At 38.9% G+C, this 27,765-nt stretch overlaps 3 protein-coding genes across 4 annotated transcripts; all 3 read right to left on the reverse strand.

The window, feature by feature from the left end:
• Window positions 1-63: 63 nt before the first annotated feature.
• On the reverse strand, window positions 64-9,578 carry LOC105384539 (electron transfer flavoprotein-ubiquinone oxidoreductase, mitochondrial). The gene is made up of 15 exons (XM_048625444.1): window positions 9,462-9,578; window positions 8,971-9,075; window positions 8,627-8,739; window positions 8,120-8,318; window positions 7,797-7,888; window positions 7,045-7,204; window positions 6,622-6,734; window positions 6,025-6,244; window positions 5,476-5,631; window positions 4,911-5,035; window positions 3,201-3,318; window positions 2,425-2,532; window positions 1,796-1,909; window positions 1,343-1,417; window positions 64-1,034 (listed from the first exon to the last, which is right to left on the reverse strand). Exons 1-15 carry the CDS (start codon window positions 9,493-9,495, stop codon window positions 946-948), a joined length of 1,821 nt encoding a protein of 606 aa, XP_048481401.1. The 5' UTR covers window positions 9,496-9,578; the 3' UTR covers window positions 64-945.
• A 167-nt stretch (window positions 9,579-9,745) lies between these two features.
• LOC105384171 (malignant T-cell-amplified sequence 1 homolog) lies at window positions 9,746-27,558 on the reverse strand. Of its 2 annotated transcripts, XM_048625306.1 has the most exons (6): window positions 27,411-27,518; window positions 21,327-21,424; window positions 14,318-14,470; window positions 12,269-12,369; window positions 11,170-11,371; window positions 9,746-9,915 (listed from the first exon to the last, which is right to left on the reverse strand). In XM_048625306.1, exons 2-6 carry the CDS (start codon window positions 21,380-21,382, stop codon window positions 9,834-9,836), a joined length of 594 nt encoding a protein of 197 aa, XP_048481263.1. In that variant the 5' UTR covers window positions 21,383-21,424; window positions 27,411-27,518; the 3' UTR covers window positions 9,746-9,833. The 2 variants fall into 2 exon arrangements, with proteins under 2 accessions (XP_048481263.1, XP_037976185.1); XM_038120257.2 differs by lacking the exon at window positions 21,327-21,424 and having other exon boundaries at window positions 27,411-27,558.
• LOC105384522 (adiponectin receptor protein) lies at window positions 24,923-27,124 on the reverse strand. Its single transcript, XM_011554786.3, has one exon. It carries the CDS (start codon window positions 26,598-26,600, stop codon window positions 25,446-25,448), a length of 1,155 nt encoding a protein of 384 aa, XP_011553088.1. The 5' UTR covers window positions 26,601-27,124; the 3' UTR covers window positions 24,923-25,445.
• Window positions 27,559-27,765: the final 207 nt, after the last annotated feature.

The raw sequence follows: 27,765 nt of genomic DNA on the forward strand, positions 1-27,765 counted from the left end.
GTGGTACGTATACCTACTGTCAAAGAAATGAGCCTGCGGTATAAGGAGGAATAAAACAATTTATTATTAAAATTAAGGTATATTTATCTCGTAAAAGTTACAAAATTAACACTTATTACTAAATAGGATCTCAACATAACATACACACAGTTCAGCATTCTAGTACAGGTAAAATAATTTATTTATGTTAATACAATTATAAATAAATTTACAACTGATGATCGCAATAGCTTGCAATAGAAATAGACCGATTTATTGTATATTTGTATATCGAATCTCAAAAATATGACTTCTCTTTCAAGGTAAAAAGGGAATCTCAAAAATATTCAGATATATTGTATGTATGTATATATTCCTCTGAAATTATTTACAAAAACGGAATAAAACCGTTTCAGCTATGATCGACTATCAGAACAGATTCGTTATTTTTACAGTAGTAATAGTTTCAAATATAGGTCAAAGGTATGTAGGTACTCATTTTAGCCTAATTAGGTATATTTTTAACTAAATTAAAATTATTTTTACCAATCTTATCACTCATTACCGCTATCACAAGTTTATGAGAGAGTTAAGTGATACAAAAGTAAATCAAAACTTCGAGGTACGAAATAATTAAATCTACCAACATCATTTTGTACATAGCGATGAAGACATAGGTTACAGTTTTTGTACGGTTTCGTTATAAACACATGTAACATACTACATACTCCTTCCCTAGTCTTCTTTTACAAGGTACAAAAACAAGTATCAATTAACTTTGTTTCCGCCATCGTAACAGCACACTAAGAGATCGCCATTTTGATTTGACCGCTTAGAATCGAGCACTTTGATTGGCCAATCTAAAATTCACAATAAACAATTGACATCTCTGTGTTAAAATGTAAGGCTCAAACAAGTGGGTTCGCTATACTTCGATCGTACTATGTATAGTTCTTTGAATAGCGTTTACATGCCGTTGTATGCGGGGCCGCCGCCGCCCTCTGGGACCACCCAGTTGATGTTCTGTGATGGGTCCTTGATGTCGCACGTCTTACCTGAAGGAACATAGAAAAAATATATAAATGGAAATGCTCACGACTGTAATTCACGAAGGGATAGACAGAAGTGATTAGTAAGTGAGCCACCCGTCTTTCGCTACTACACTTAGGTACATTGTTAGGTACTCACGTAAATGGCAATAGGTACACCTATTGCCATTTTTGAACGAGTACATAAAATGCACTTAAGCTATTTTAAATCTAGGTGTGCAGTTTTGTCTAAATATTGTAAATAAGGTCATTACTTTTTATTTACATTTATGGTCATAGATCTACTACACATTTATGGTATATAATGTACTTACAATGGATACAGTTTTGTGCGTTAATTTGTAGTCTTTGGCCATCACCAGTCTCCATGGGTACATATTCGTACACTCCTGAAAACAAAGTAATAGTATCAAGTATCAACATTATAGTAATTAGTTTATATTATTGGATAATACATCACATCACGGTTGCCGTTTTGGCAGCAGTCATTAAGCCTCGTCAGAGGCCTTCGGGCAGGTTGAAAACATCTGACAATCGGGTTCCACACCTACCCGACAACTCTCTCAGCACAAGCTTGCTTGTGTTGGGGTCCACCAACCCGCACTAGCCAAGCGTAGTGGATTTGGCCTAAACCCTTTCTTCATTGGAAGGAGACAGACCCGTGACATTACAGTGGGGTCGTAATGGGTTGTGATGATGATAGGATTCTACTATATTATAATAAGTAGGTATATATAAATACAATTCGTTCTACTGTCGTCTCTTACCTGCGGGACAGAACCGTGCCTCGGGTCCGTCGTACACGGCGAGGTTGGTGTTGACGGGCACCGAGTCGTCCTTGAGCGTCAGGTGCGCTGGCTGGTCCGCCTCGTGGTTCGTGCCTGCAGGGGAAACAATGTTAGATGTTGTCTATTATTGTATTGTATTACCATCAAAACTTAGGGACATGCTAGTAATGCATATAATGTACTAAGGTAATTTTGTAAAAAAATTAAATCGTTAGTAGGTATTATCCATAAGTTAAATATTTTTATTATTTTACCATTAAGCGATGGATGTTAAGGAGCGGGGACTTCTGGTACAGGTATTTCTTACTTAAAAGAAGGCCCTAGCCAAGTCATATTTTTGAAATTTATGGTACTGCAATAAATAGATTTTTTTTTGTATGCTAATCGATGCCAGGCGCAATTAATTTTCAAAAGGATAATAGCTGTTGACTGACTAAGTGGATCAATGGCGTCGCCTGGTTTCGACACATTGTGAACCCAAAAGTCTCTTATAAACTCGTTTAGCTTGCTACACCAATCACAGAGCCGAATTTATCGCGAATCGATGCGACGTCGTTATAAGACCAGTGCAGCGAGGACTAGTCAAGTTATATGTGGTTCTACAGTACCAGTAAGAGCTACAGAGGAGAGCAGGTCGAAGGTGACGACGCCGTCCGGCTTGGGGTACTCGATGGGCTGGCACTCCTTCGCGGGCTTCAGGCGCGCGTGGTCCGCTCCTGGGAAACAAATATAACAATATATGTATACAGGGTGTTGCAAAAGGGTATACTAAGCCGTAAGGGGGTGGCCCCCTGAGTCAGTTTGAGTGAGTTTGTATAATAATGGAATTACTATAAAATACAATAACAAAGGATGTATGGGACAGGTTTTCCGTATGTAGCCGGAAAGAAGTAAAAAGTGGCAAGCAACCGCATACGTCAAAACTGATAAAATAATTGACCTTTATTTTATGTATAAGTAGGTTTTCACGGAAGACCCGTAGAATGCATGTTACTAGGACTGTCAAGCAAGGGCGTATAGCCTGGATAAATCTAAAATCTACATCCATAACTATATTGACCATTTGCGACATGATAAGGCTACTTTGTGCCCGGAGGCATCTGGAGGAATTCATCAGACGGGTTTGAAGTTTAATTTAATGTGCTTTCTGCTTAGGAAGTGTAATAAGGAACCCTAATAAAGTGCATACCTCCATGGCTGAGCGTCGTATGCTCTTATTATTTAGTTGAATCATTGTAGATATATCTCGGGAGGCATCAGGAGGCATGCTGGAGGCCATGAGATGGGTTTTAAGTTTGATTCGTCGCGCTGTCTTTCAGTCATAAATCTCCCTAATTATAAGCGAATACTACGGTGCATCGAATATAATCCTAAATCTCCTTACCTCCGTGGCTGAGCGTCCATGGCTCCTTGCCTCGCATTGCGGTGGAGAAGGCGGAGTAGGCGAGCCCGCCGTACAGACCGAGACCGGTGTGGAACGACGGACGGCAGTTGCGGACTTGCTGCGGACATACAAGGACATATTGTGAGAGATGAGACACAGGTAGGTTAGAGGATGGAAGAGAAAGGCCGAGGACAGAGTATGGTAGCGCTCCTTGGAGTCTGTGTACATTTTTTTTTTTTTTTTTAATAGTCTATGTGTTTTCCCACTGCTGGGCAAAGACCTCCCCTTTAATTTTCCACTTCTCCCGATCCAATGCGGCTACCTCCCAATCCGGCAAATATTTGACGAGGTCGTCCCGCCACCTCCTTCTCGGCCTGCCTCTCCGCCGGCGCCCGTCGCCCGGCACCCACTCGGTCGCTATCTTGGCCCACCGGTCCGGGTGCATTCGGCAGACGTGGCCGGCCCAGTTCCATTTGAGCTTCGCGGTCTCGACACCAACATCGATTATGCGGGTTTGGGAGCGTAGTGCGGTGTTCCTGACACGGTCTGTCAATTTTACACCTAGAATACTACGCTCCATCGCTCTTTGGCAGACCTTCAGTCTGGTCTTTTGATGTTCGGTCAGTGACCATGTCTGTGCGCCGTAGGTTAGGACGGGCAAGATACACATGTCAACGAGTTTGCGCTTGAGTGACAGTGGAAGGTTGCCCTTCATCAGCTGCTTCATAGACCAGTAGCTCTTCCAGGCGTTATCGATGCGTCTATCGATCTCCTTGTCTTGCCTGTTTTCGAATGAGACTAGCTGGCCTAAGTAAATGTACTCGTTGACATATTGTATATCCTGACCGTCTACCGTGACCCTATGTTTCACGCTGTTAGACATGATCTTCGTTTTGGACCGATTCATCGACAATCCGACTTGAAGGCTTGCCGTGCTGAGATCTTGCAGCATGCGTTCGAGTGTTGATGCCGACGGGGAAAACAGCACGATATCATCGGCGAAGCGAAGATTGGTTAATCTTCTGCCACCGATGTCGATACCTTTGCTTTCCCATGAAACCTGTCTGTGTACATATTATTATAATAATTATTATTAAGCTTATAAGTATTGTATACCAACTAGTTTTATGTATTTTTTTAAAAAAGATGGCTCAGGAGTTTTTTGCCTCCGTTCTTCTCCTTAGACAGAAAGAGCCCCCCTTATCCGAACACGAAGAAAATATTATATTCATACGATGAATAAAAATATTTGAGTTTGAGTTTACAACAGTGGATGATTGCGGGCTCATTGAAAATACGAAATGATTTTATTGCATCATTAGAAAATGTGCAATCAAATCCTAATCCTAATCCTAACTAATATTATAAATGCGAAAGTAACTGTGTCTGTCTGTCTGTCTGTTACTCTTTCACGCCAAAACTACTGAACGGATTTGAATGTAATTTGGTATACATACGGTCTAAACCCTGGGAAAGAACATAGGCTACTTTTTATCCCGGAATTCCCACGGGAAAACTTTTTAAGGCGAAGCGAAGCGCGCGGGGACAACTAGTTATTTATATAACTGAAATTGGTTGAAAAAATCAATACCCACATAAGGATAGCATAGGATTTTTAATTGGCTAATTCATCCTCAACTACACAAAAATATGCTTCCGTCGTAACAAGTGCGAATTTTATGTATTTGCTACAACAATTTAATAACGTACCTTCAGCTCCTTATAAACGTATGAGCTCTTGAGCTTGTCTTCATACGCGGCGGGCACCACGCCGGCTTCGTGCGTCGCCTCGCCAGATATTATCAGATCCATGGCCGCTTCTGCGGCTAGCATACCTGCGAAAATAACAGATAAATTAGTGTACCTATGCAGTAAATCCAATTAAAGGCCACTAAGGCCTAACCCTTACTTCATCAGAAAGAGACCCGTGCCCCAGCAGGGACGTCATGGGTTGTAATGATGATGATGAAATCGAATTAGTTAATGATTAAATATTGTGTTTTCTATTCTATATAAATAAGCTGAAAACCTAACCTGTAGCCAGAGCCAAGCTGTAGTAGCAAGCCTAGTTATTTTAAACAGCTGAGATAGGCTTTCTGATGAACCAAGAAGCGATATTCTTGTTCGTATAGTAGAAGGACGTAGTAATTTAGGCTTCTTTACTGCCCCGCGCATGGATCTTGACTATCAAACGAAATATATTTCAGTCCTAGTCTGACGAAGCCGCCCGGGAACACCGGCGTGGGGAGCCCCGGGGGTGTCCCACGCTACATACCGCTCTTCATAGCATTATGAGTTCCCTTGATGCGCGGCACGTTGAGGAAGCCAGCCGAGTCGCCGGCGAGGCAGCCGCCCGGGAACACGGGTTTAGGAAGGCACTGCCAGCCGCCTTCGACCAGGGCGCGGGCGCCGTACGCTATGCGGGTGCCGCCTGGTGGGAAGTTAAGGAAGTTATTGGACTGGTGGATTGAAGATAAGTTAAATCAGGTAAAAATTGTACGTGAGAGGGGTTGGGATTCTTTGCCCGAGATCTTACCAAGCTATCTATCTGATATGGTATTACTCTGTATAACCTTCCAGATTCCTTCTTTTATCGTCGTGGATTCTTTGTAGCCAGTATTGGTTACATGAGGTAGATGGAAGATATCAGGAATAAAATTGTATGTAGAGATGCTGATTGATGACGATGATTTTCAGTGTTGCGAAACTGACATTCTAAGCCGTGAAAAAACGGGGAGACTTTATTTAAAAAACGTTGTGTGGCGATCTTTCGAGTATTTCCGTACAACTTACACACCCCTTAAAAGATACATCACCAACTAACCTTGAAACAGCTTATTGATATACGGATGCGTCTTAAACCTCTGGAACTCTTTGAACGGGCTCAGATACGGGTTGCTATAGTCCAACCCTACGACGAAGCCGGCAGCGACCAATGGGGCCTCCCCCTCGGCTTGCTTGAGGTGGTAGATGAAGGAACCCCCGTAGGTGTTTTTGTCTAGTGGCCAACCGATTGTGTGCTCGACTAGGCCGGGCTGGTGGTTCTGGGGGAAAGAAAATGAAGATATGTACGCAAATTTTGGCATTCTAAGCCGTCAGAGGTAGTTATTTCATTCATTAAGCGAGAATATTAAAAGGTATTTATTTAACTTTACTTTTGTAGACAAAGGTATTTTCTTTCTTTTACAGATGGTTTTTAATTCGCGATTTTAGAATTGGTCGCATATTAAAAGTGGCTTAGAATTTCAGTCACTAACAAGTGAATTAAGATCCTTATCCTTTTTACGAAGTCGGTTAAAAATGCCACCCTTTAAATTGCGGTATCGCGCTTCTTGGGTTAGTTGGGATGTAATATCAAATACAGCACTGCAATAAACACTATAAAAATCCCACTGGCAAAGTGACTAAATTAATATTTTACCTCAGGTGCGACTTCCCACAGCTCCTTCAGTCCGATACCGTATGACTGCGGCTCGCTCTTCTCTCGCAGGTTGTATTTTTGACTCGCCATCTTCGTCAAGTGCCCGTGGCACCCTGGAATCGAAACATTATTGGAGTTTAATACTGATGTATTGTATTGAACATAATTTTAGGAGATAAATAGATTGACTGTGAATGTCTGGTAATAGCACAAAAAAAATGTGAACGTTTGAACTCGTATAGATCATAGAACAACGCGGACTCAGATGTACTCAATGGTGATAGATGGATGTTTGTTACTCTTCGCATGTAGTAAACATAACATAGGCTACTTTTTATCCCGAAAGTGCCTCGGGAAAACCTTTCAAGGCGAAGCGAAGCTTGCAACAAGGCTTTATAGCCTAAAATGTTCTATGACACTGACCTTCAGTAAAAATAGTCAACTTGGCATGAAACTCCATGCCTCGTTCGAACATGTCCTTGGGCGAGCCGTCCTTGGCCACGCCCACGTCGCCGGTGGCCACGCCGCGGAGCGACCCGTCCGGCCGGTAGAGAAGCTCTGCGCCCGCGCAGCCCGGCCACACCTGGCGGGGGAGAAGATAAGTTTTTTAGTGTGTTCTCAATTTATAAAAAAAAACACGCACGGGGTAGGCAGAGGTGCATTGCTGCACCCACTTTTCGCCAGAGTGTATGTTAGTCCCAATGTAATAGGGGGAGGGCCTATTGCCATGTTACGGGCACATCCAAGACCCGAGAACAAATATCTGTGTTTAAACAAATATCTGCCCCAGCCGGGAATCGAACCCGGGACCATCGGCTCAGTAGTCAGGGTCACTAACCACTACGCCATTCGGTCGTCTCAATTTATGTGTACGAGAAAGAGATAAGTATCCATCCCTAGTGCGCACAGTTGGAAACAGTGTCATCATACAATTTGCTCTATTGTCTCTATTCATAAAGTATTATTAATATTCATCCATCGCTTGTTACTTTATTAGTCAATTTCAGTATGAAAGTACTTATTTGCATTGGTGTTGCAGGTGGATAATCATCTGTTTCGGAATTGTATAATTTTATATCCAAAAGGCAGTTCTAGCTTTCAAAAAATAAGGGCTTTTTAAGTCTGCCGCTGACAGCAGACTAACAAATCGCAACAACTGTATATTTTATATTTACCTCAGCGCCAGCCTCCTCAGCCTGCTCCCCGAGCCACCGCACCAGGTGCCCGAGCCGCACCACATAGTTACCGTGGTTGTAGTTCGGCAGGCCTGGAGGAAGAATATTTATTATGTTACATGTAACTTGAGGATTGTGAAATAACTTAGCTAATAATATTTAACTATGATATGATCATTAATTAATGAACCAATATTGATTAGCTAACTAATGCTAACTTGTCTAATATTAATTGTAGAAAAGTATATGAGAAGAAACTATGCTTATTGAATCTACATCTGTTCTATCTACAATTATATGTATAATGTTCTCAATAAATTTACCTGGAAACACTGGCAACGGAATTCGTCCAGTCTTAGACAGCAGCCCGAACTTGTCGGCAGTGACTTCAGTGTTCATCGGAGCACCCTTCTCCTTCCAGTCGGGGATCAGCTCATTCAGGGCGATGGGGTCCACACACGCACCGGACAGGATGTGGCCACCAGTCTCTGCAGCTTTCTCTAGGAGTGTTACTCGGACTTCCTGCAATTTAAAAAACATTTTTGTTAACAAATTTTACCTTTAGCTAAAAACATTGGTTTACATGAACATGAGTCCTACAGTCCTACATGTTCTATGTCAAACTTATTGCTTGAAATGTTTGATCAGAACTTAAAGGAGCCATGTAGAGCCCAAAATAGAAGACTTTAAAAGAATATTCCAAGTATACAATCATGTTCTCGGCATCAACCCCATGGCTGAGCTATTCATGGAATGTTAATGAACCATCATCATTTCTATGTGCATCTTCACTATTATTTTTGTGATTAAATGAGCATAACTCAACATACAGCTCCCTTTTCCGCGGCAATCTGCCTGGCTCTGATGGCAGCTGCCATGCCGGCCGGCCCTCCACCGATGATGAGGATGTCCGTCTCCTCTGCAATACGCTCCATATTTACTTCTGTAAAATAAAATTATCATCATTTTAATGTGAGAGCAAGCCAGTTTAAAAATAATTTCAATACTTTTGGCTTTGTTTGTATAAATATAAGCATATGACTTTGCTTAAATGTTGGTTGATTTTAAAGTATTGACTTAGCAACAAAAGATAACAATACTTTTGTACTTGTTTTTACATCAGCCAGTTAAGATTTTCAAGGTTATCAAAATATTCCGTCCAAATTATACATACCTTTCCATCTTGGATCTTTCTCCCTAGGGTGTATTGTGTAGTGAGTGGTTATCTTCGGCTGAACATCTGAATAAAGTCTTCTGGCAGCATTTGTCAGCCTCCCTACTGCGAATTTTTGACAAATACAAAGTTAATTATGAAAGTAAATGAAAACAAATGAATCTTTGAACTTTGATCTGTTGTTTTGATCACACATTGCATAACGTTGATTTATATTTTGAACACAACATAACATTCACTACATTTTATTATCACTTTCTAATAAAGATTTGTGTCTAAAACAAACTATAATTTGTAGTTTTGTAAAAACTTTCACGAAAACTGAAAACAAAACAGCTGATTCACAACAACGTCATCAAAACAACCTTAATTTATAAATAAAAAGGGACACAAAACTTATGAATAATGTAGATATATACGTGTTTTATATTAATATATCAGTATAATAACTAAATTCATCTTGTTTCTTAGTAAAAATAATATTTATTTACCCTGACGAGCCGAACTAACAAGTGCCACCGCCATTTTTTTTGGTGACTGCTGCGTTCCGTTTTACGCTCATTTAAAATATCGGATCTCGTTTGTTTACTATCTCGATACGTTTCGTTTCACATAATCTGCTACTGCTACTGCTAGTGATTGAATCTCGGAAGAAGGAGGCATTCTAAGTGGCTGCAAGTGCGGCAACAAGGCAGCAATTAAATAATCGTAGTTATAATACCTAACTATGTTCTAGTATTTCTAACTAAATATAAGGGAAAATAAATCTAAACAATTATTACTTATTAAACAAAATTTTATTATATATAAAACTTAAAATATAGTTAAATACATTGGGAAATCCACAATTTACACCTTTACATTTACTTTACTGGTTTCATTTGCCACAGGCCATCATTGAGATAGTGGCAATTTTCAATACCGACGCCCTTGTTCACCTTGGCTCTGTAAATACAAAAACAATATATTTAATGACAAGAGAAAGTAAACAATTTTTAAATAAATTATGGAGGGGTAGTAAGAATCAGATAACTTATCAGTTACTGACCAGCCGATACTCTGATACTAGGGTTTCTGCTCGAGAATTCTCGAGCTCGAGAAGATTCGAGAAATTCCCACAGTCAAACCATATTAACATTTGGTTTTGTGGGATGTATGTAATAGCATAAGTTGTTTTCTTTGAATAAAGATTTATTCTATTCTATTCTATGGTTCGAGACGAGAAAAAAATCTGAAGATTCGAGAATTTCTCGAGCCTTGAGATAAAAATTAAAAATATTCAAATCGAATTTTCCTGCGCCGCCAAGTCATCCGATGTTGTTTGGCTCTCAGTTTTTTTCTAAATGAAAAACTTGGATTCTTATTTTTGATTATGTTTATTTGAACCTTTACAATTTTATTGGTAAAGTCGAGAACATTAAATCGGCCAAATGAGCGCCGTCACAATTGATTGCGATACGGGCATCGTTTTATGGCATTTCTCATCACTTCAGCGAAAACTTCGGGCGAGAGATTCTCGCACTCGTGTCGAATGTTGTCCTTAAGGGCTTCCAGAGACACGGGTTTATTCACATAAACACTGGATTTCAAAAAACCGCAGAAAAACTGTCTGAAACGGTTAAATCGGGCGATATTGCAGGGAAAAATGACAGATAAAACGAAAAAAAGGCGACCCGAAAACTGAATAAACACAATTATTCCGCGTTCTTGGGGAGTATATCACTCCACGGGTTCTGAACTTGTATTCTGCATTTGTCTAGTCCACCAATATCAAAACTGATTTGAAATTGGCGGCCATTGGCACAAATGATAGCAACTTCCATTGGGGTGATTACTTTTGGCCCACCTTGTACTAGTAATCAGTAGCTAGCTAGACAGCTAATTATGAGTATTAGTAAAGTATTTTATTTGTGATTAAGTTGACAAAGTGAAAAAATGAGTTTTTTTTTAAATTAAGGCTTTTTTCATAAGATAAAGTGTTTTTTTTTAATTAAGGCTTTTTTCTAAAGGTTTTCTTAGAAAGGCTCGAGACTCGAGAAGACTCGAGAATTTGGGCTCGAGAATTCTCGAAGCTCGAGAACGAAAATAGGTCGAGAAATCAGAAACCCTATCTGATACTGATACCTAGGTACTTACATACTTATTATAGTTTAAAACACTGGCTCAAAACAACTAAAGAAAAAGAACAAAAAAACTCACATATCGTCAGTGGACAAGGCCGTGATGCCAACAGCCAGCGCGTGCTGTTTCCCCTCAGCCAGCACACAGACCACCTGCCCCTTATCCACGGGGGACATCCGGGCGCCCGGTGACGTCAGCCCCGGACACATGATATTGGCGCCGCTCAGCACGAACCGGATCGCGCCCTTGTCCACTTGCTGCATGGGCAGGAAGAATGGGTCTGTGGAGAAGGAGGTTGGGTGTAAAGAGGTTTGAAAAAAAAAACATGCACTCACGCCTTGTACTAATGTACTCCCTTGCGGGGTAGGCAGAGGTGCATTGCTGCACCCACTTTTCGCCAGAGTGTTATGTTAGTCCCAATGTAATAGGGGGCGGGCCTATTGCCATTTTACGGGCACATCCAAGACCCGAGAACAAATATCTGTGTTTAAACAAATATCTGCCCCAGCCGGGAATCGAACCCGGGACCATCGGCTGAGTAGTCAGGGTCACTAACCACTACGCCATTCGGTCGTCTAAAGAGGTTTGATACTAGGTATTATGGAGAAGGAGGTTGGGGGTAAAGAGGTTTGATACTAGGTATTATGGAGAAGGAGGTTGGGTGTAAAGAGGTTTGATACTAGGTATTGTGGAGAAGGAGGTTGGGTGTAAAGAGGTTTGATACTAGGTATTGTGGAGAAGGAGGTTGGGTGTAAAGAGGTTTGATACTTTAATGTTTGATTTCTATGTTTAAAACTTTCATATCTCCTGTGTTGACGGATCACATCACAATATTTATCTCAGGTTGCTTTCACGTTAGACAAGTATATCCATGGCTAGGAATCTAGGTACGCTTTGCTAGGTAGGACGCGCTCCCGCTGGACTGATGATCATAGGCAGGTAGCCGGCATTGGCTGGATGAGGAAGGCCGAGGATCGAGTGTTGTGGCGCTCCATATGGGAGAGGCCTATATCCAGCAGTGGATGATTATTGGCTGATGATGATGTGGTCGACCAACCCTCACTAGGCCAGCGTGTTTGACTATATGTAGGTCTAAAACCCTTCCTTTATTGAAAGGAGACCCGTGCCCGAGCAGTGGGGACGTGATGGGTCGTGATGATGATGATGTAGATCTTACACTTGTGCAGCAGGCGCAGCGTGGGCATCCAGGGCCCCTCGCGCTGCCGGAAGAACAGCAGCTCGCCGGCGCTGTTCACCATTATCTCCACGTGCTCGTGGCTGGAACACGAAAAATAAATTACACGTTAAGTATTTATTTTTATAGTAGTTAGATTAGAGACCTACGGTTAATTCTACAGCGTGAGCCGCGACCTCCACTTCACTATAAAAAGTTTCCGATGTTTTCGCAGATATACGGTATCTTGGATCCCGTGGAATTCCGGGATAAAAGGTCCTATATCTGCCGTACTTAGAGACGTCACGAACGTTAAATAGTGTTCATTAAAAAATAACTGATCGTATTTATTTGTATAACCAGTCAGTCAGTGCCATCAGATCAGCAGTCGAGAAGGAAAATCTGCCATTATGTTTTGTAGTGTGTCATTAAGAGCATTAAAACTATCAATATAATGATTATGTGATAGCTAATAGCGACAACCGAGTCGGCTAGGTCTAATCTAAGCAGCGTTACAGATTTTATGTAAGTAAGTACAAACAAACTAAAAGTATTTTTAAAGCTGACTTAAAGTTATAAGTACCTTTAGTTCAGTCAAGTAGCTAAGTAGGTATGAACTCATGGTACAAAGTAGGTATAACTATATGTTGATATTCCTGAAGAGCCCTGCATGATGCGTAACGTCCCGACACAAAATTACATCATAAGCCCATACCTATACTTATACGTAGTTCCGATAAGCCTAGAAGTCGTAGAACCCTTATGTCCTAAAATAGGCTGCACTGCTGTTGGACTAACTGTATTGATCTCTACGAGGCCGGCGGTTATGTTGGGCTTGCCTCTTTGATCTATTACAGTTTACACGTTACCTACATGAGATATGAATAGTTACATTTACATATTCTCTATTCATCGTGCTTTTTAAGTAAATGCCGAGAGAGTAGTTAAGGTAAAAAATAGTTAAGTACGATATATACGAACTCGGAAGGATATTTAACGTACAGAAAGTAAACCTACATATTAAATACCTACATCCTAATCCTAATCCTAATCCTAACTAATATTATAAATGCGAAAGTAACTGTGTCTGTCTGTCTGTCTGTCTGTCTGTCTGTCTGTTACTCTTTCACGCCAAAACTACTGAACGGATTTGAATGAAATTTGGTATACATACGGTCTAGACCTTGGGAAAGAACATAGGCTACTTTTTATCCCGGAATTCCCACGGGAAAACTTTTTAAGGCGAAGCGAAGCTCGCGGGAACAGCTAGTATTAATATAAATCATACAATGTAGGTCATCTGTAAATTAGAGTGCGCGACTAGCGGAACAAAAATTGAAACTGTATTCGGGAAATTAATTGACAATAATAATTTAAAAAAACAGCCTGTATAGCAAGTGCAAAGTACGCTCTCCCAGCGTCACACTGACTGGTTTTTATTAGTTTTTCAGGTGAAACTTTGTATTTAGATTTGGCACCGGGCCAGTGTTCAGTAGGCTTCCATATCGCATGGCTGCTGAAAACCCCGCTCCTGTGCTAGCGTCAGTTGGCTGCTTTAGGCAATTAATAACACAAGTGTCTCGTACGGTAGGCTTTATGTTGATTTTTGTGCAGCAAAAACTCACATGCTGCAGAAAATTCACACGCGAAGCCGAGGAAGGCATTTTTAATTAGCCTTTTTTTGTTTTATTTTATTGCAGGTTTTAAATGCTTTGTATCCTTTAATAACAGTATAATGAATGCTGGTGTAAATTTTGAGAGCGCATGAGCTGACTTTCGGCTAATTATTATTTAATTCTTTATTGTACAAATATTGCAAAATAAAATACAAAGGATGGACAATACTAAAAGCATTTTCTGCCAGTCAACCCGCAAACCCTATACCTAATAAGACATGCATAAATAAACCTCTTCGACTGGTGTGGCAGTTTTGTACGGTTCACTCTGGGTACCATTCAGCGACTGACCACTAATAGGACTAGCTAATAATCGCTATCCTTTCCCCATTGGCCATGGGGCAGGCATTACAGGCATTCTAAGAAGTCTACACACCATTTAACAATCCTGAACGTATCCTTCTTCGGCAGCACCTGGTCCACATAGTTCTCGAGCGTCGGGTACAGCTCCAACAGCCTGGCTCGTATGCCCTTCTGAACCGAGGACTTGAGCTGCTGCATGCCAGATATGCTCTCCTTCTCGTCGAACCTGCGGGGGAAAGAGACGGGGATGTTGAATGACAATGCATTTATCCAATGGGGAGAAAAGGTAAAAGATAATTACAGATGGCGGAAGGCGACTGTACCCGATTCCCACGTTCTAATTGGTTGGTTCAGTTGTCATTTCGTCCCCCCAAAGTTGATTGGTCAGTTTAATTAAGGTACACTCGATATTGCGCTGCAACAGTTCCACTTGGTTTTCTTCCCCTTTATTTGTGGGTTCATGATAAAGCCAGCTGTAGTCTAGTCTGGTCTGGAAGCTTCGAATTCCGGGATAAAACGTTAGTTGGTCGGAGAACGTAGCCTGTTTAATAATGTAGGGTGGCAGTAAGGTACAAGGTTTACCCAGGGAAAGATAATTAAAACAGTCATACGTGATTTTGATCACTTTATTAGTTAGAAATAACTTTCTACCTATGAGATGGGTGTCAAGTTTCTCTGCCCTTGACCGTACGTAGATACTTACCCCATAGTTAACTAATTAATCCACTGTACAGTAGGATTTTGCACATGCTTCATAATCATAAGCCATAAATAAAGTATCTATCCATAATATACCTAATACGTACAGGTAGATAAGAAGTAGGTATGTAGAACATTGAGTAACTTTTAACCCAATTTCGCCGAATTCTAAATGATTATCAGATAAAGTAGGTTTTATCGAAGGCAAGATTAAACAGAAATATTACACACAATAAATAAACCCGTTATCATTAAAGGTAGACCACTTAATCATCATATTAAGTTCATAACACACCTATTATCCGTAGTTATTTATTACAGACCTAACACAATATACATTATGTATAAGGAAATAACTTGGAGTCTCTCTGAAAGATCGCATCCGCAACCAAGCGATCCTAAAGAGAGAGATCTAGTCACTGCCATAGCTCACCGAGTTAGGGTTTATTTAATAAAAAGTGTAAGTAGTTTATTACTTAATCCTAAAAAAAATACATTACTTATAGCATTATACATATCTACGGGATATAAGAATGTAACGAAATGGGTGAATTTAGTTAATCTTTGAATGGCTCGATCATGTCCTAGCTCGTGACCTATCTCATAATCATAACATAATCAAAAATTGATATAAAATCTGAGTGTAAAAACGACCTATAGGTACACTACCTACCTAGGGAGAGGTACATACATCTACGAGACGACTTTGCTTTGATACTCGAGAATATTGTGAATGATGTCATGAAGGATAAAAGTAGATCCGTAAGCGGGAAGTGTATTGTTATCTTATCGCATTGCACATGTTACTTGTTATTTATTGTACATTTAGACTAGTCCAACATGTCCAAGACTAATACATACATAAATATACTTACTTATTTTATATTACATATATGTAAGTATTATATGCTCAAGCCACTAGCTATTATGTCTCCACAACCCATACTAGGATGTCGGTAGGATTGACCTATCAGCGCTTCTAAAAATCAAAATTTACCCATCAAACCCTTTCGTAGGCCCAGCATAATTAAAACATCTGAACCTACCGTCAGTCCAAGAGGGTTTACTCTAGATTGCGAAAAACGAACTAACGAGAGCTCCGTGCAACAGTATCCATTCATAGAGTACTTACATTTTGTATAAAACTTAGTTTTTCATAAGCTAGAGTGACCCAAGGGTGCCCACTAACAATATGGCTGTCACGTTTCACGTTTTCCAATGCATCGCGATGGCTTCACAGCCGTCCCTCCTATCTACGAGCCTCCGAGCGTACGCACGTGATTTGAACGTAAAGTTACTTGTCTCCCTTTGCATAGCTTGCTCTCGAAATAGCGGTTTCAGTGGTGGGGCTAGATCAGCAGAACCTTTTTCAAAGGCGATGTTCACTTTTTTTATTTGTGGAAATTATTTACTACAGTGGTAAATATGTTAGAAAATTCTGTAATTCAAATTGCTTTTCAGACCTACACAATGTTCAATCTGAAAACGCTCGGGTATACATTGGGTCTATTGAATGCCTTATTTCACGATAACATATAAGAGTAAAAAAGGAGTTCTATTATCTATTAGTCTAGCTAGACTGTACCTAGATGTACTTAGAATAGATTATTTTCATTTTACAGGGGTCCTAAATCCAAATAGGCAGCGTGAAAATAAGGCAGATACTTACTAGAATCTAGATACCAGCACTAAATATTGGATAGGACCTAGTCGTAATGAAATAGGTGGAACTGAATATTAGTGAGGTAGGTACTAGACTAGAACAATTAGCATGAAGTGATGCAGCCATATGAGTCATATGACCCTTGTCTTATGTCTAATGTGTTTGGTTGTTAAGGATCTCTAGACCGTTCTAGGCAGTCGATATTTGGAACTATGTCAACAAAGAGCGGCCTTGATCTCATTCTGTAATATCTGTAGTAAAACTAAAAGTAAAATTCAGGAAGAAATTCACATTATAGCAGTGTATCTATCTAGTTAGTTAGTAGGTACTTACATCATACCTTGGTACCTAGGTAGGTATTTAGTAACAACAGGACGTCTAGCTTTAATTCGATAATACCTACTGGTAGGTAAAGTAGCACCTTCGTAGCGTTTTCAAGGTTTCAGTAGTGGATTATGTCCATGACTGAATGTTAGTAAATACTTTGTACAGTTGCCTATAGTATCAATATCAATCTACTTATATGCATAATATTATAAACAGGAAGACTGGACAAGTGGAAATTCGAGGCGATACAAGAAGACCACAATTTAACAATATCTTATATTATGTAGATACCTATTACGTAGATGGAGCTGATGTAAACGAACTAATGCGAATATACTAATTTAGAAACTTCTCGAAATTTTAATAACTGGTTTTTAAATTAGCCGTTTAAGGAAATAGGAACTTTTGTGCTAAAATCTTGACTAACTCGACACGACAGATCTAGATATTTTTGTATTATTTTCAAGGTGATCTCAAATACGGAAATAGGTACTTACTTAAGTACCTACTTCTATTTTATCTAGCTAGATTCTCCTAGAGTACTCGTAGACCGTAGTAATTCTAACTGTTATGACATGCAGTGCCGGTTTTAGTACTACCAGCGCCCTGGGCGAGATTTCTACGGCGCCCCTTTGACAAAAAATTGCCCCATAATTTTACTGTCATATTATTTTTTTAATAACTTTTTAATTTTTATTATAACCATAAATTACGAAAAAAGGCGAAGCATAGTAATGAAATAACCATTTATGATAAGAAATAAACATTTATTTAAAAAACTAATAAAATTTTACTTTTCTATCCTTTCTATCGGCGAACTCTTTCGATGTTTTCAGCAATTTCATTTTCGATTGACAAAGTTGCCAAGTTTGTCAATCTAGATTGAGATATTGTCGATCGCAGATAGGTTTTTATCAGCTTAAGCGTACAAAAACTCCTCTCTCCACTAGGAACCGTTACGGGAATAGTTAATAATATTCGTAATGCTATCCAAACATTTGGATAGGGGACCCCGCGGTAAGACGTGATCGCTAAGGGAAAATAAAAAAAAAACAACAGGTACCTATTTATAACCACAACGTTCTCAATTATTTATGGCTCATTAGGAACTTAATTACGAACACTTTGGCACAGTTTTTTTCCAAAAAAGTAATTATTACAATTGACTTCTTTTAAGAAATGTAAAAAATGGGAAATAAACCATCTTGCCCCGTGTACGGGGTACTTATTCTGTGTTTTAATCGTCAACACCAGCACCTGCAGTGTGAGCCCAACGCCTGCACCTTTGACATCCGACCCAGTTTTTGCTAGATTTAAAGTAGGACTGATATCCTCACAGTAGAGGTAGACACAGTCATCTTCGTTGTAATTCTTCTTCGTAGGCAGTATCTGATTTGTGTTTTTAGCCAACTTCCATGAAGCCCTTTTAGAAGCCCTAGAGCCCTTCTTCAATATCAAATATCGGGTTGGAGAAAAAAAAAACTTAACCAAGCTTGATCCGTACCCAATCTTGCCCCTTAAAAAATACCCCGTCTTGCCCCACGTTATATTTTTTGTAAAAATAATTCATAAAAATTATACTTTCAATGCTAAAGTGATTTTGCACAAATTTAAACAAAGCGTACCAAACCTTAAATAAAAACACACAATTACCAAAAATGGCAGTTTTACTTACTGTGTTGTGAAGTTGTTTCTACCGGTCAAAAATAACATAGACACTACGGAAAAACAAACAATTGAGCTAACACAAAAAACGCACGCGCTCACACCTGCTGTCACTGGCGCACTAAAGGTCAATCATTTGAGCCTATCTATTGGCTCATTACTCAGATTCCTAAGATGTATAGTTTTGCATATATGTGGGTGGCCCTGTCTTACCCCGCGACCCCGTCTTACCCCGGGTTCCCCTATAGCTCTTGTAAGTTGCGGTCTTTGATAAAATTTCAAACAAAAACTGGAGTAACCACTTTCTGATCAGGCAAAAACGATTTCAGACTTACGAGTTCATCGCACAATATACATCCATCTATATATCTGATTTGGAATTTACATTTAATTTCAATTGGAGATCACTACAGAATTTGATAAGGTCGTCTTTTTCTGGAATCTGTTTTAAATTGTACAAAAAAGACCAAGATTCCGAGTACTCACATTAACTTTAAGGCGCGCCGCTTAACGGCGCCCCTTAAAGTCCGGCGCCCCTGGGCGGTCGCCCAACCGCGCCCTACCCTAACGCCGGTACTGATGACATGGTAACTACATATACTTATAGGTAGGTTTATTTTATTATACTTAACCGCGTCAAGATCGGGTGTGCACCGCAAATCGCAATAATTACATCACAATAAATTATTAAACATATACCTATTACCTATAAGTACTTACATCTTCATTTAGATTTTTAACTCGGGGATGTTGGAAATGTCGGAATGCTATTCCCGAGGCACAGACTAAATATTAGTTAGTCCTGCTGGATTACGGGACGTTTGCATGCGGGATTACAAATGCAATCCCTAGTGCATGGTTAACATTATTTATGCATTTAACTAGCCCATAGCAACGCAAGTCGCAACGAAAGGATGTTGGAGTTACCATAACATTCGACCTAGAGCTATTCCGTTACTTAGTGAAAACCAGCGCTATATCCCCGGGGATTGCATTTGCAATCAGCACATGCTGAGTCTGGAGTCCTTTTCGACACTGAGCAGCAACTAGCACCTAGTGTACCTTACCTACGCATTTATTAATATTTATTTTTCTAGTAACTAATTAAGTATTTTTGTAACCTATTTTACTGTTCATGTTGTAATTTTTTGTGTCGAATAAAGTTTTTCTATTCTATTCTATTCTAAATATCGCGGTAGTAACGGGCATAACTTCATATACCTATGTATGTATTTGTTGACGTGGCATTACAAAATGCGTGAAGTATTAAAAGTCCATGCGTGTTGCTCGCGCGCAATCCGCACTCACATCACACGATATCGACACTCAATGTCAACGAATGAAGCGAAACACGTGACGTATTAACACGTGCCTAGAATAGCTACTAATTACGATAGTTACGTAGGTATTATGTAGGTGCACTGATGCTTTTGTAAGTGCATGATTTTGTATAAAGAAAGAGAGCCGGTAATGGATGTTGCTGTAAGGTGTAAAGTGGTGTTACGTGGTGCTGAGAATTAGTCGTGGTTGGTGGTAGTAAAACCTACATTAGTTTATGAGAGATGATATGATCGTCCTGTAATTTAGTAGGCTGGAGTGGTCCAAAGCTAGAATTTAATGTTAATATTTACAGGTAGGTACTTAGCTACATATGTAGATTCAGTTACTAGTTAAATACTTAAGTAGTATAATATATTATTCGGATTATTTTAATATTTTCCTATGCAATGGAACATACTTACCTAGTCTAACTTCCCATTTCATTATGTTTTTATTTACTTGGTAAAGTAATAGGTATAAATACAAATAATTTAAGTATCGGACAATGATTGACCTTTTGGAAACAGGGTACCTACAAGTAGATAAGTTATCTAGCACGTGAGTGTCTGCTGTTTGAAATAGTCTAAACAAATTAAATCATAAAACATCCTGTAACGTTGCCAGAAAAAAGCTTATTTTGAACCACCGGCACCGACTACAACAAAGGTGCTACGAATTAAAACTTAGAAGAGTTTGTTTTTTTTTGACTTTGGGGTCCAAGATGATTGGCAATGTTGGCATAACGTATTTGCTGTAGGTATATGGATAAGTATACTTACTACCTAAATACATAATTATTTTTCTGTTTGGAAAAAAATGCCTTTTCGGGTAGGTACTAGCTACCCTTCCTAAAAAGTGTGAAGACTATGGTACTTACTTACGTGAAGAAAACTATTATAATATAGCCACAGCCATAAGGCCCGATTATCTGTAGATCAAGCTCAGTTCAGTTCAGTTCTTTATTGCCTTAAATTACATGTATATTGTTAGTCTTAGGTACAATAATAAAAGTATCAATGTAATTTTACCGCTTTGGGTGTAGCACAAAATAACACAGCATGCATGAGAATATAAATAACAATTTAAGTATCCACAATTAACATTATAAATTAACATTGCCTTGCATTAACATTATAATTTAACATTACATTGCATGAGAATAGAAATAACAATTTAAATAACCACAATTAACATTTTAAGTTAACATTGCCTATGATTTAATTACATATCATAACATATATGTTATCGATTTTTAATAAAAATAATTTCAATTCTTAGAGATATAATAGTAAATAAATAAAAAATAATTAAAATCAATCATTATAAATCATTAAGTATATTGAAGTAATAAGCTTGTCGTTTCACCTAGCTAACGCAAAATGCAAATACAATTACTGTTTTGAAGTACCTCCTGAATGTTGTAGGTTCATGCAGCCGTGTCATTGTCCAAGGTTGAAAGGTCATAGCTACAGGATCGATACCACCGTTAGATAGCTGGCACTAATCCTGCAATTTCATGCAAGTTTAATGAGGAGTATCGATTTTCTTACAATAATTATATGAAGTGCAATCTAAGTAAGTACCTACCCACTCCAATAGCTTATGTAGGCGTTAATAGGTACCATACCTACTTTATTACTAAGGAAGTTAGAAAATCAATATTAGTAACGGTTAACCAGCTACTAATATTGATTTATAAGTAAAAAATGGTACCATTTTAGTACTTACCTACTTAATTTCTTCAGGAATAACAAATTATCTTAATGCTTAGTGTAAAGCTTACAGTACCTATTATCATAGAATAACGAGCTATTATGATTACGATATCTGATGCCTATACATAGTGGCACATTAAACCCTACAGTGAAAGTGAAGAAAAAAAACTATGTAATATACTTGGCCCTGTTTCACAATGTCTGGTTAGTGGCTACCTGTGAGGTAAAATACATGCTGTCACTGTCAAAAAAATTAAACAGAGAGTGACGGCATGTATTTTATCTCACAACTAACCAGACATTGTGAAACAGGGCCTTAATATATTTGTAATACCTACAAAATAAGTTATTGTTCTTTTAATATTGTTCTTTGCTCAGTAGATTTAAAGTCTTTTTAAGTAAAATGTGCACCTTTACACTTTAATGTAATCCAGGGAAACCTATGATTAGTCTTATCATAAGTAATATATTATGTTCCATAAATCAGTAAAAAACAATTTTTCATTTAAATACTTTATTACATAATCAATTTCGTCGTTCCATAAATCGACCATACAAACAGAAATATTTAACAATGAAAGAACTGTGGTATTAACTAAATCACAATAATAATGAAAACTTTTGCGCCCTTTTAAAGATGTTTAGTCATCCAAAAAGAGACTAAGCCAAGCTTAATATTTCTAATTTCTAACAATAATAAAAAATACAACTAAATTAAAATATAAAATGTGTTTTGATAGTAATATTGTCTTTTAACAGTCACTTCTGACGATCAAAGATTTTTGAAGTACAGATAAAATTGTAGTTACAGGTACACTAGGAACCTTTGATTATAATTAATTATAATCAAACACTAGGAACCATGTATCTTGACTCATAAGCTCATAACCGACGCACGGTATACACTATTTAGTCCCACTAGAAGGGTTGTGGTCTGTTTGGGGTGGAATGTGCAAGAACCGAGTTATTGGTGTTCGCTATTTCGCATTTCGTCTATTGTGGTAACTACCAAAGATGTGGGTGGCGGTTTAGTCAAGCAAGATCAAGATACATGATTTGTATGTATAGTGTACTATAGTTATACTTTCATAGGCAGCACAAAACTGGGTAAATGATAGGAAAAGGTACTTTTTTAACTCAATCAAATCAATGCATCTGGCCAAGTCCAGGGAAAGGAAAAGTACTTATTTATTTTTCGACTCTATTATCGTCTACTTCTTGTGTTTTAAACCAATTCCATTATTTTCCTAGTTCGGGGGCCCCTGTTCATTTTGTGATTTTAAATGTAAGATGTGCGCAAGAATACTTTTTGTTTTGTAAAATAAGATTTAAATTTTACTTAGGTATTATGTGTTTTATGTGCAAATAAACAATTTTAACTTTTACTTTACTTTTTTTTTTCCAGATGCAAAGATGTGACGTGACACACTCACAATATCGCTTTTAATGGCTACCTATTTTTAAAACTAAACTATAAGCAATTTAACACACAAATTTCATATGCACACATCTGAAACAACATGTTTTTTCCAACTCTTGCAGAAAAATCACAACTCCCTTCTATGTTATCTGATAAAATTTTACATAATGTATGAACACTTACAACAATTTAGAATATATTTTCATTAGTTTTCCTCTAATTATTCATAAGTATAAGAAATATTACCTTTTAGAGATACATGCCCTACGTTAGTGTCCTAACACTTTATAGTCTACAGAATGTTAGAGAAATAGGCAATGACAATAAAATACGTAATTAACGAATGTATGCACTCGACCAAGACCATACAATTTCATGAAAAAATAATCTTTAGATACATATTTTGGTCCTTCGAGCCGGATTTTATCACCCATTCTTTGCCAACTGATATGAGAAGCTCAAACTAGTTTACAAGAATAATGAGACATTAAAAAGCATGGAATGTGAATTCTATGTCCACAGTACCTATTTGATTGCACTGAAAAGTATAGTAAGCATGTAATAAAAATATAACAAAATATGTTTTAGCAGATGAATAAAATATATTTTTTATAAAGATAGAAGTAGTATATAAAACAGAAAAATATACTAATATCCAAGTTTCAGTAAAAAAGTTAAACTAAGAGATTCTCTATCTTGAAAAATCAATGTAGTTTAAAGATAAATACAATATTCTTTGTATCAAGTTTTAAACAAAAAATACTAGAATCCTAGCCATTCCTAGCCAAATTATAAGACCATAAAAATAAAGAGATATCAATGCTTTTAAATAGAGTGTGTGTATATGAAGTACTAGCTGTTCCCGCGCGCTTCGCTTCGCCTTAAAAAGTTTTCCCGTGGGAATTCCGGGATAAAAAGTAGCCTATGTTCTTTCCCAGGGTCTAGACCATATGTATACCAAATTTCATTCAAATCCATTCAGTAGTTTTGGCGTGAAAGAGTAACAGACAGACAGACAGACAGACAGACAGACAGACAGACAGACAGACAGACACAGTTACTTTCGCATTTATAATATTAGTTAGGATGAAAAAATACAATTATCATTCTTCAACACTGAAAGCAACTAGAGCGAAACATATAGGCCATTCTACATGCAATGTCTGTAATGTTCCATTAAGGAAAAAAAACGATAAAAGGTATAATACTAGTAAATTAGAGTTTAGCCAGATTATTGCGATCACTTCCAGGCTATTGGCATACTGTTGACTTCTCAATTTTTCATCAATGCACTTTGAAATATAAATTATGCCCCCACAACGCCTCTTTATACTTATGTAGATAACAATTTTAAATTAGAGTTTAGCCAGATTATTTCGATCACTTCCAGGCTATTGGCATACTGTTGACTTCTCAATTTTTCATCAATGCACTTTTGAAATATAAATTATGCCCCCACAACGCCTCTTTATACTTATGTGGATAACAATTTTATATGACATTTTTTTTAATGAACAAAGAACATTACAGACAATGCATGCAGGGATTTGATTTAAAAAAGTAGGGTCACGGCCATACAGAAGATAGTAGATTTTAAGGCATCTACAGATTCTACAGGTGCAAATAATGTGGGTAATAGTTAACTACTACTATCAATTAAGTACCGAATTCTTTAGTAAGAAAATCTGTGGCCTCTACAAAGGCTCTAAGTAGAGGAGATGAAGAATTTGGCAGCTAGGTGCAATGTGTGACAATTTCCACCCTAGCTGAAGCAGAAAAATGACGTTATGGGAGAATAGTGCTCTCTGCACTATAAAGAAATATGTGCGAAGCAAAACTGTGCTGAAATATATGCTAGAAGATGATGTTGGAGCCAAGGCTATTAAGAGTTTAGGTAAATTGTCAACACTGATAGGAAAAAAGAGACATCTTGCCTAGAGTAGAGACTATGGCAAAGCCCAAAAGCCTTTGAGGAAGCACCCACCCATTGACTGTTTCAGATTGTATGTTACAGTGAGTCCATGGACTGATCTGCAGTAGAATAGACCTTGAACCTACAACACTCTAGCAATATTTCAACAAACTGGCAGCATTTTTTTAGTTATTAACTCTCTTAATTTAACAATAAATAAAAACCTACATTAAAGGTCAGCGTAAAAAACCACAATGTTATATTTTACATAAACAAATCAATAATTATTCAAATTTAAAAAATATATATGAAGTTCGTATTTTCAGCCTCACAGCTTAGTTGTTATTTATAGACAGCCTGTCTTCAGTCTGTAAATATATAAAGTGATTCAAAAACTGGTAAAATAAGAGGCTTCTGAACCTGTTATGTATCTACTTATATTTATCTATGGTCTACTATCACATGTTGATACTGAGTAGGCTAGAATGCGATATTGGATGGGGGCATAGAACATTCACCAACAGTAACACGGTATGATGCCAGTTCACTGATGCCGTGGTAGTGCACGAAGGCGGCCATGATCACAAGCACATGGAAGATCTGGTGCGACTGGAACCAGATGTCACACTTGCCTGGGAACCAGCGCTCCGGCACACGCAGGGCGTAGAACATGGCCCCCAGGATGTACAGTAGACCCATCAGCACTAGCCAGCCCAGGGAGGCCTTGCTAACCTGGCTGAACCAGCCCTCTGTGATGCCATAGTGGATTGCAGGTACTATCCCTGATAGACCGAAGCCCATGAACACCCCCGCACGCAGAGGTCTCAAGCGTGGCTCAGAGAAACGGTCCCACAGGGATACTATGATGGACAAGATTCCTAAGACAATCACTACAGATAAATAAATAATTTTCGGCCTGTAATGACAGTAGAAACTATAGTACAGCCATGGAACAAAGGAACCCATAATCAGCAGAGCTATTCCACAGTAATCCAGCTTCGAGAAGAGCTTCCCCACCATTTCAGAGTGGCAGTACAGGGTGTGGTAGGCAAACGAGAAGCCGAGGCAGACGATAGCACCCATGAAGAACACACCAAAGATGAGTTTCTCCTGTGTCTGTATCTCAATAGATGGCCGCGTCAGGAAGAAGACAGCTACTCCGATGAACGCAACACAGCCAAGCAGATGAGTCCAGATGTTGCCGGTTTCGGTGTGGATGCGGAAGATGGAGGCGAAGCACGCGCTGAACGACGGCAGCGGGGGCCGGTGGCCCTTGTGCAGGTAGTCGTTGTCCTGCAGCCAGCGCGGCAGGTGGCGGAAGTGGCACACGTTCCACGACGCCTCCCACACCTTGCGCACGAACTCCTCGGCCTGCTCCGCCGCGTTGTGCCCCAGCGCGCCCAGGTCGATCTCGTCGGACAGCACTCCCGCTTTCAGCACCTCCGCCATCTCAGCGTCGAGGAGCTGCTGGTCCTCGGGCGTGGAGGGCAGTGCGCAGCCGTCCTCCTCCTCGGCCAACACCTCGTCCAGCTCGTCGAGCTGGCTGGCCAGGCTGGCCACGTCCGGGTCCCATGCCTGCCGCCGCCGCAGCCCGTCCGACGACGCGCTGCGCCCGTCCGAGTCCGCCTCCCACATCCTGGCGGTGTCAGAGCTCAACAACACTAATCACCATCAGACGGAGGGAAGGAAACGTCGTGACCTTCTTGCGACACGCACACTGTTTACCGAGATTTCTTATTACGTCACTAACGACGACGCACTCGTTTCACACAATGTTTTGTAAACGTTATCGATTTAGCTGCTTTCCACTGCGGTTGAGATAAGTTTTTAGTTCAAAGGTCGACGCTCATAACGGGATAGACGCCGATCAGCTGCAGACGACCTCCTGCTGCACGCGAGTCACCATTTTTAATTTCTTTCTTTCACGAAACTTGCATTTGCTCACTTCAATGGATCTGTCAACTTGACGTTTCACCTCTACCCATCCCTATCTTTAGTTAGATCGATGAATGATATGAGTGAGTCAGATTAGTTATGAACATGACTGTTGTATTCAATAGTTGTATTTTTTTGGTTCAAGAATGAATAAAAAGCGGTAGTAAAAGGCCTAGGGGTATTCTCTTTTTTATAAGATTACATAAGACTTTATGACTGATGCTTAAAATGTAATAAAATAAGAAATTAATGATCGTCAAGTTACGAATGATTCGAATGAATCAATCAGTCAAGTTATGAATTGGATTCAACCACATCACTATTGCCGAATTGTGATTGGTAAACAAAACGTAACGTCAATAAATAGGTATTTCATCCAATGAGCAAATACTGCCATTTCGATACGCACGAACTTCACACAGTTAATGAATTTATAACCTCGTACACCGTGCTATTTCATACTTAATTTCTACTCTACGGAAATATCTTAATTTATTAGAAAATACTCACTTTTTAAACATGTTGTTGCTTTTTGTTTCACTTTAATTATACCAAAACAATTAATTAATAACCGGATGATACACAATCACTTATTTTGATTTTGACATGTATTTTATTTTTAAGTTGCCTCACCTGCACCTGATTTTCTTTATCGGCTAACTTCATTCCGTTACTTTGATTTTACTTTCTCAGAATAATAACGGCTGCCCGCTCATAATAATCGTGATTCATGATCGTTGACCAAACTCATTTGCGTCGCCGTAGTTGCATCATTTTGCGGCATTCGCGGTGCAATGTGTACTCAGCATAATGAATAATCGCTAATATTTGTCGTTTGTTACATTTGTTTTTGACACGATTCATA

The sequence above is a fragment of the Plutella xylostella genome, chromosome 14 (genome assembly GCF_932276165.1).
Source record: "Plutella xylostella chromosome 14, ilPluXylo3.1, whole genome shotgun sequence".
NCBI lineage: Eukaryota > Metazoa > Arthropoda > Insecta > Lepidoptera > Plutellidae > Plutella > Plutella xylostella.

Bases quoted from the DNA above. Each gene is read 5' to 3' on its own strand.
- LOC105384539 (XM_048625444.1), bottom strand. From the start codon at position 9,495: ATGGCGGTGGCACTTGTTAGTTCGGCTCGTCAGG. The intron at 5,632-6,024 runs GTTAGTTGGTGA...ACTTCCCACCAG, and splicing joins TATCAATAAGCTGTTTCAAG to GCGGCACCCGCATAGCGTAC. The intron at 1,418-1,795 runs GTAAGAGACGAC...CTTTGTTTTCAG, and splicing joins GGCACGGTTCTGTCCCGCAG to GAGTGTACGAATATGTACCC.
- LOC105384171 (XM_048625306.1), bottom strand. From the start codon at position 21,382: ATGACCTTTCAACCTTGGACAATGACACGGCTGCATGAACCTACAACA. The intron at 14,471-21,326 runs GTACTTCAAAAC...TTTCCCCCGCAG, and splicing joins GAACCTACAACATTCAGGAG to GTTCGACGAGAAGGAGAGCA. The intron at 9,916-11,169 runs GTGAGTTTTTTT...TTGTATTTACAG, and splicing joins GCCTTGTCCACTGACGATAT to AGCCAAGGTGAACAAGGGCG.
- LOC105384522 (XM_011554786.3), bottom strand. From the start codon at position 26,600: ATGTGGGAGGCGGACTCGGACGGGCGCAGCGCGTCGTCGGACGGGCTG.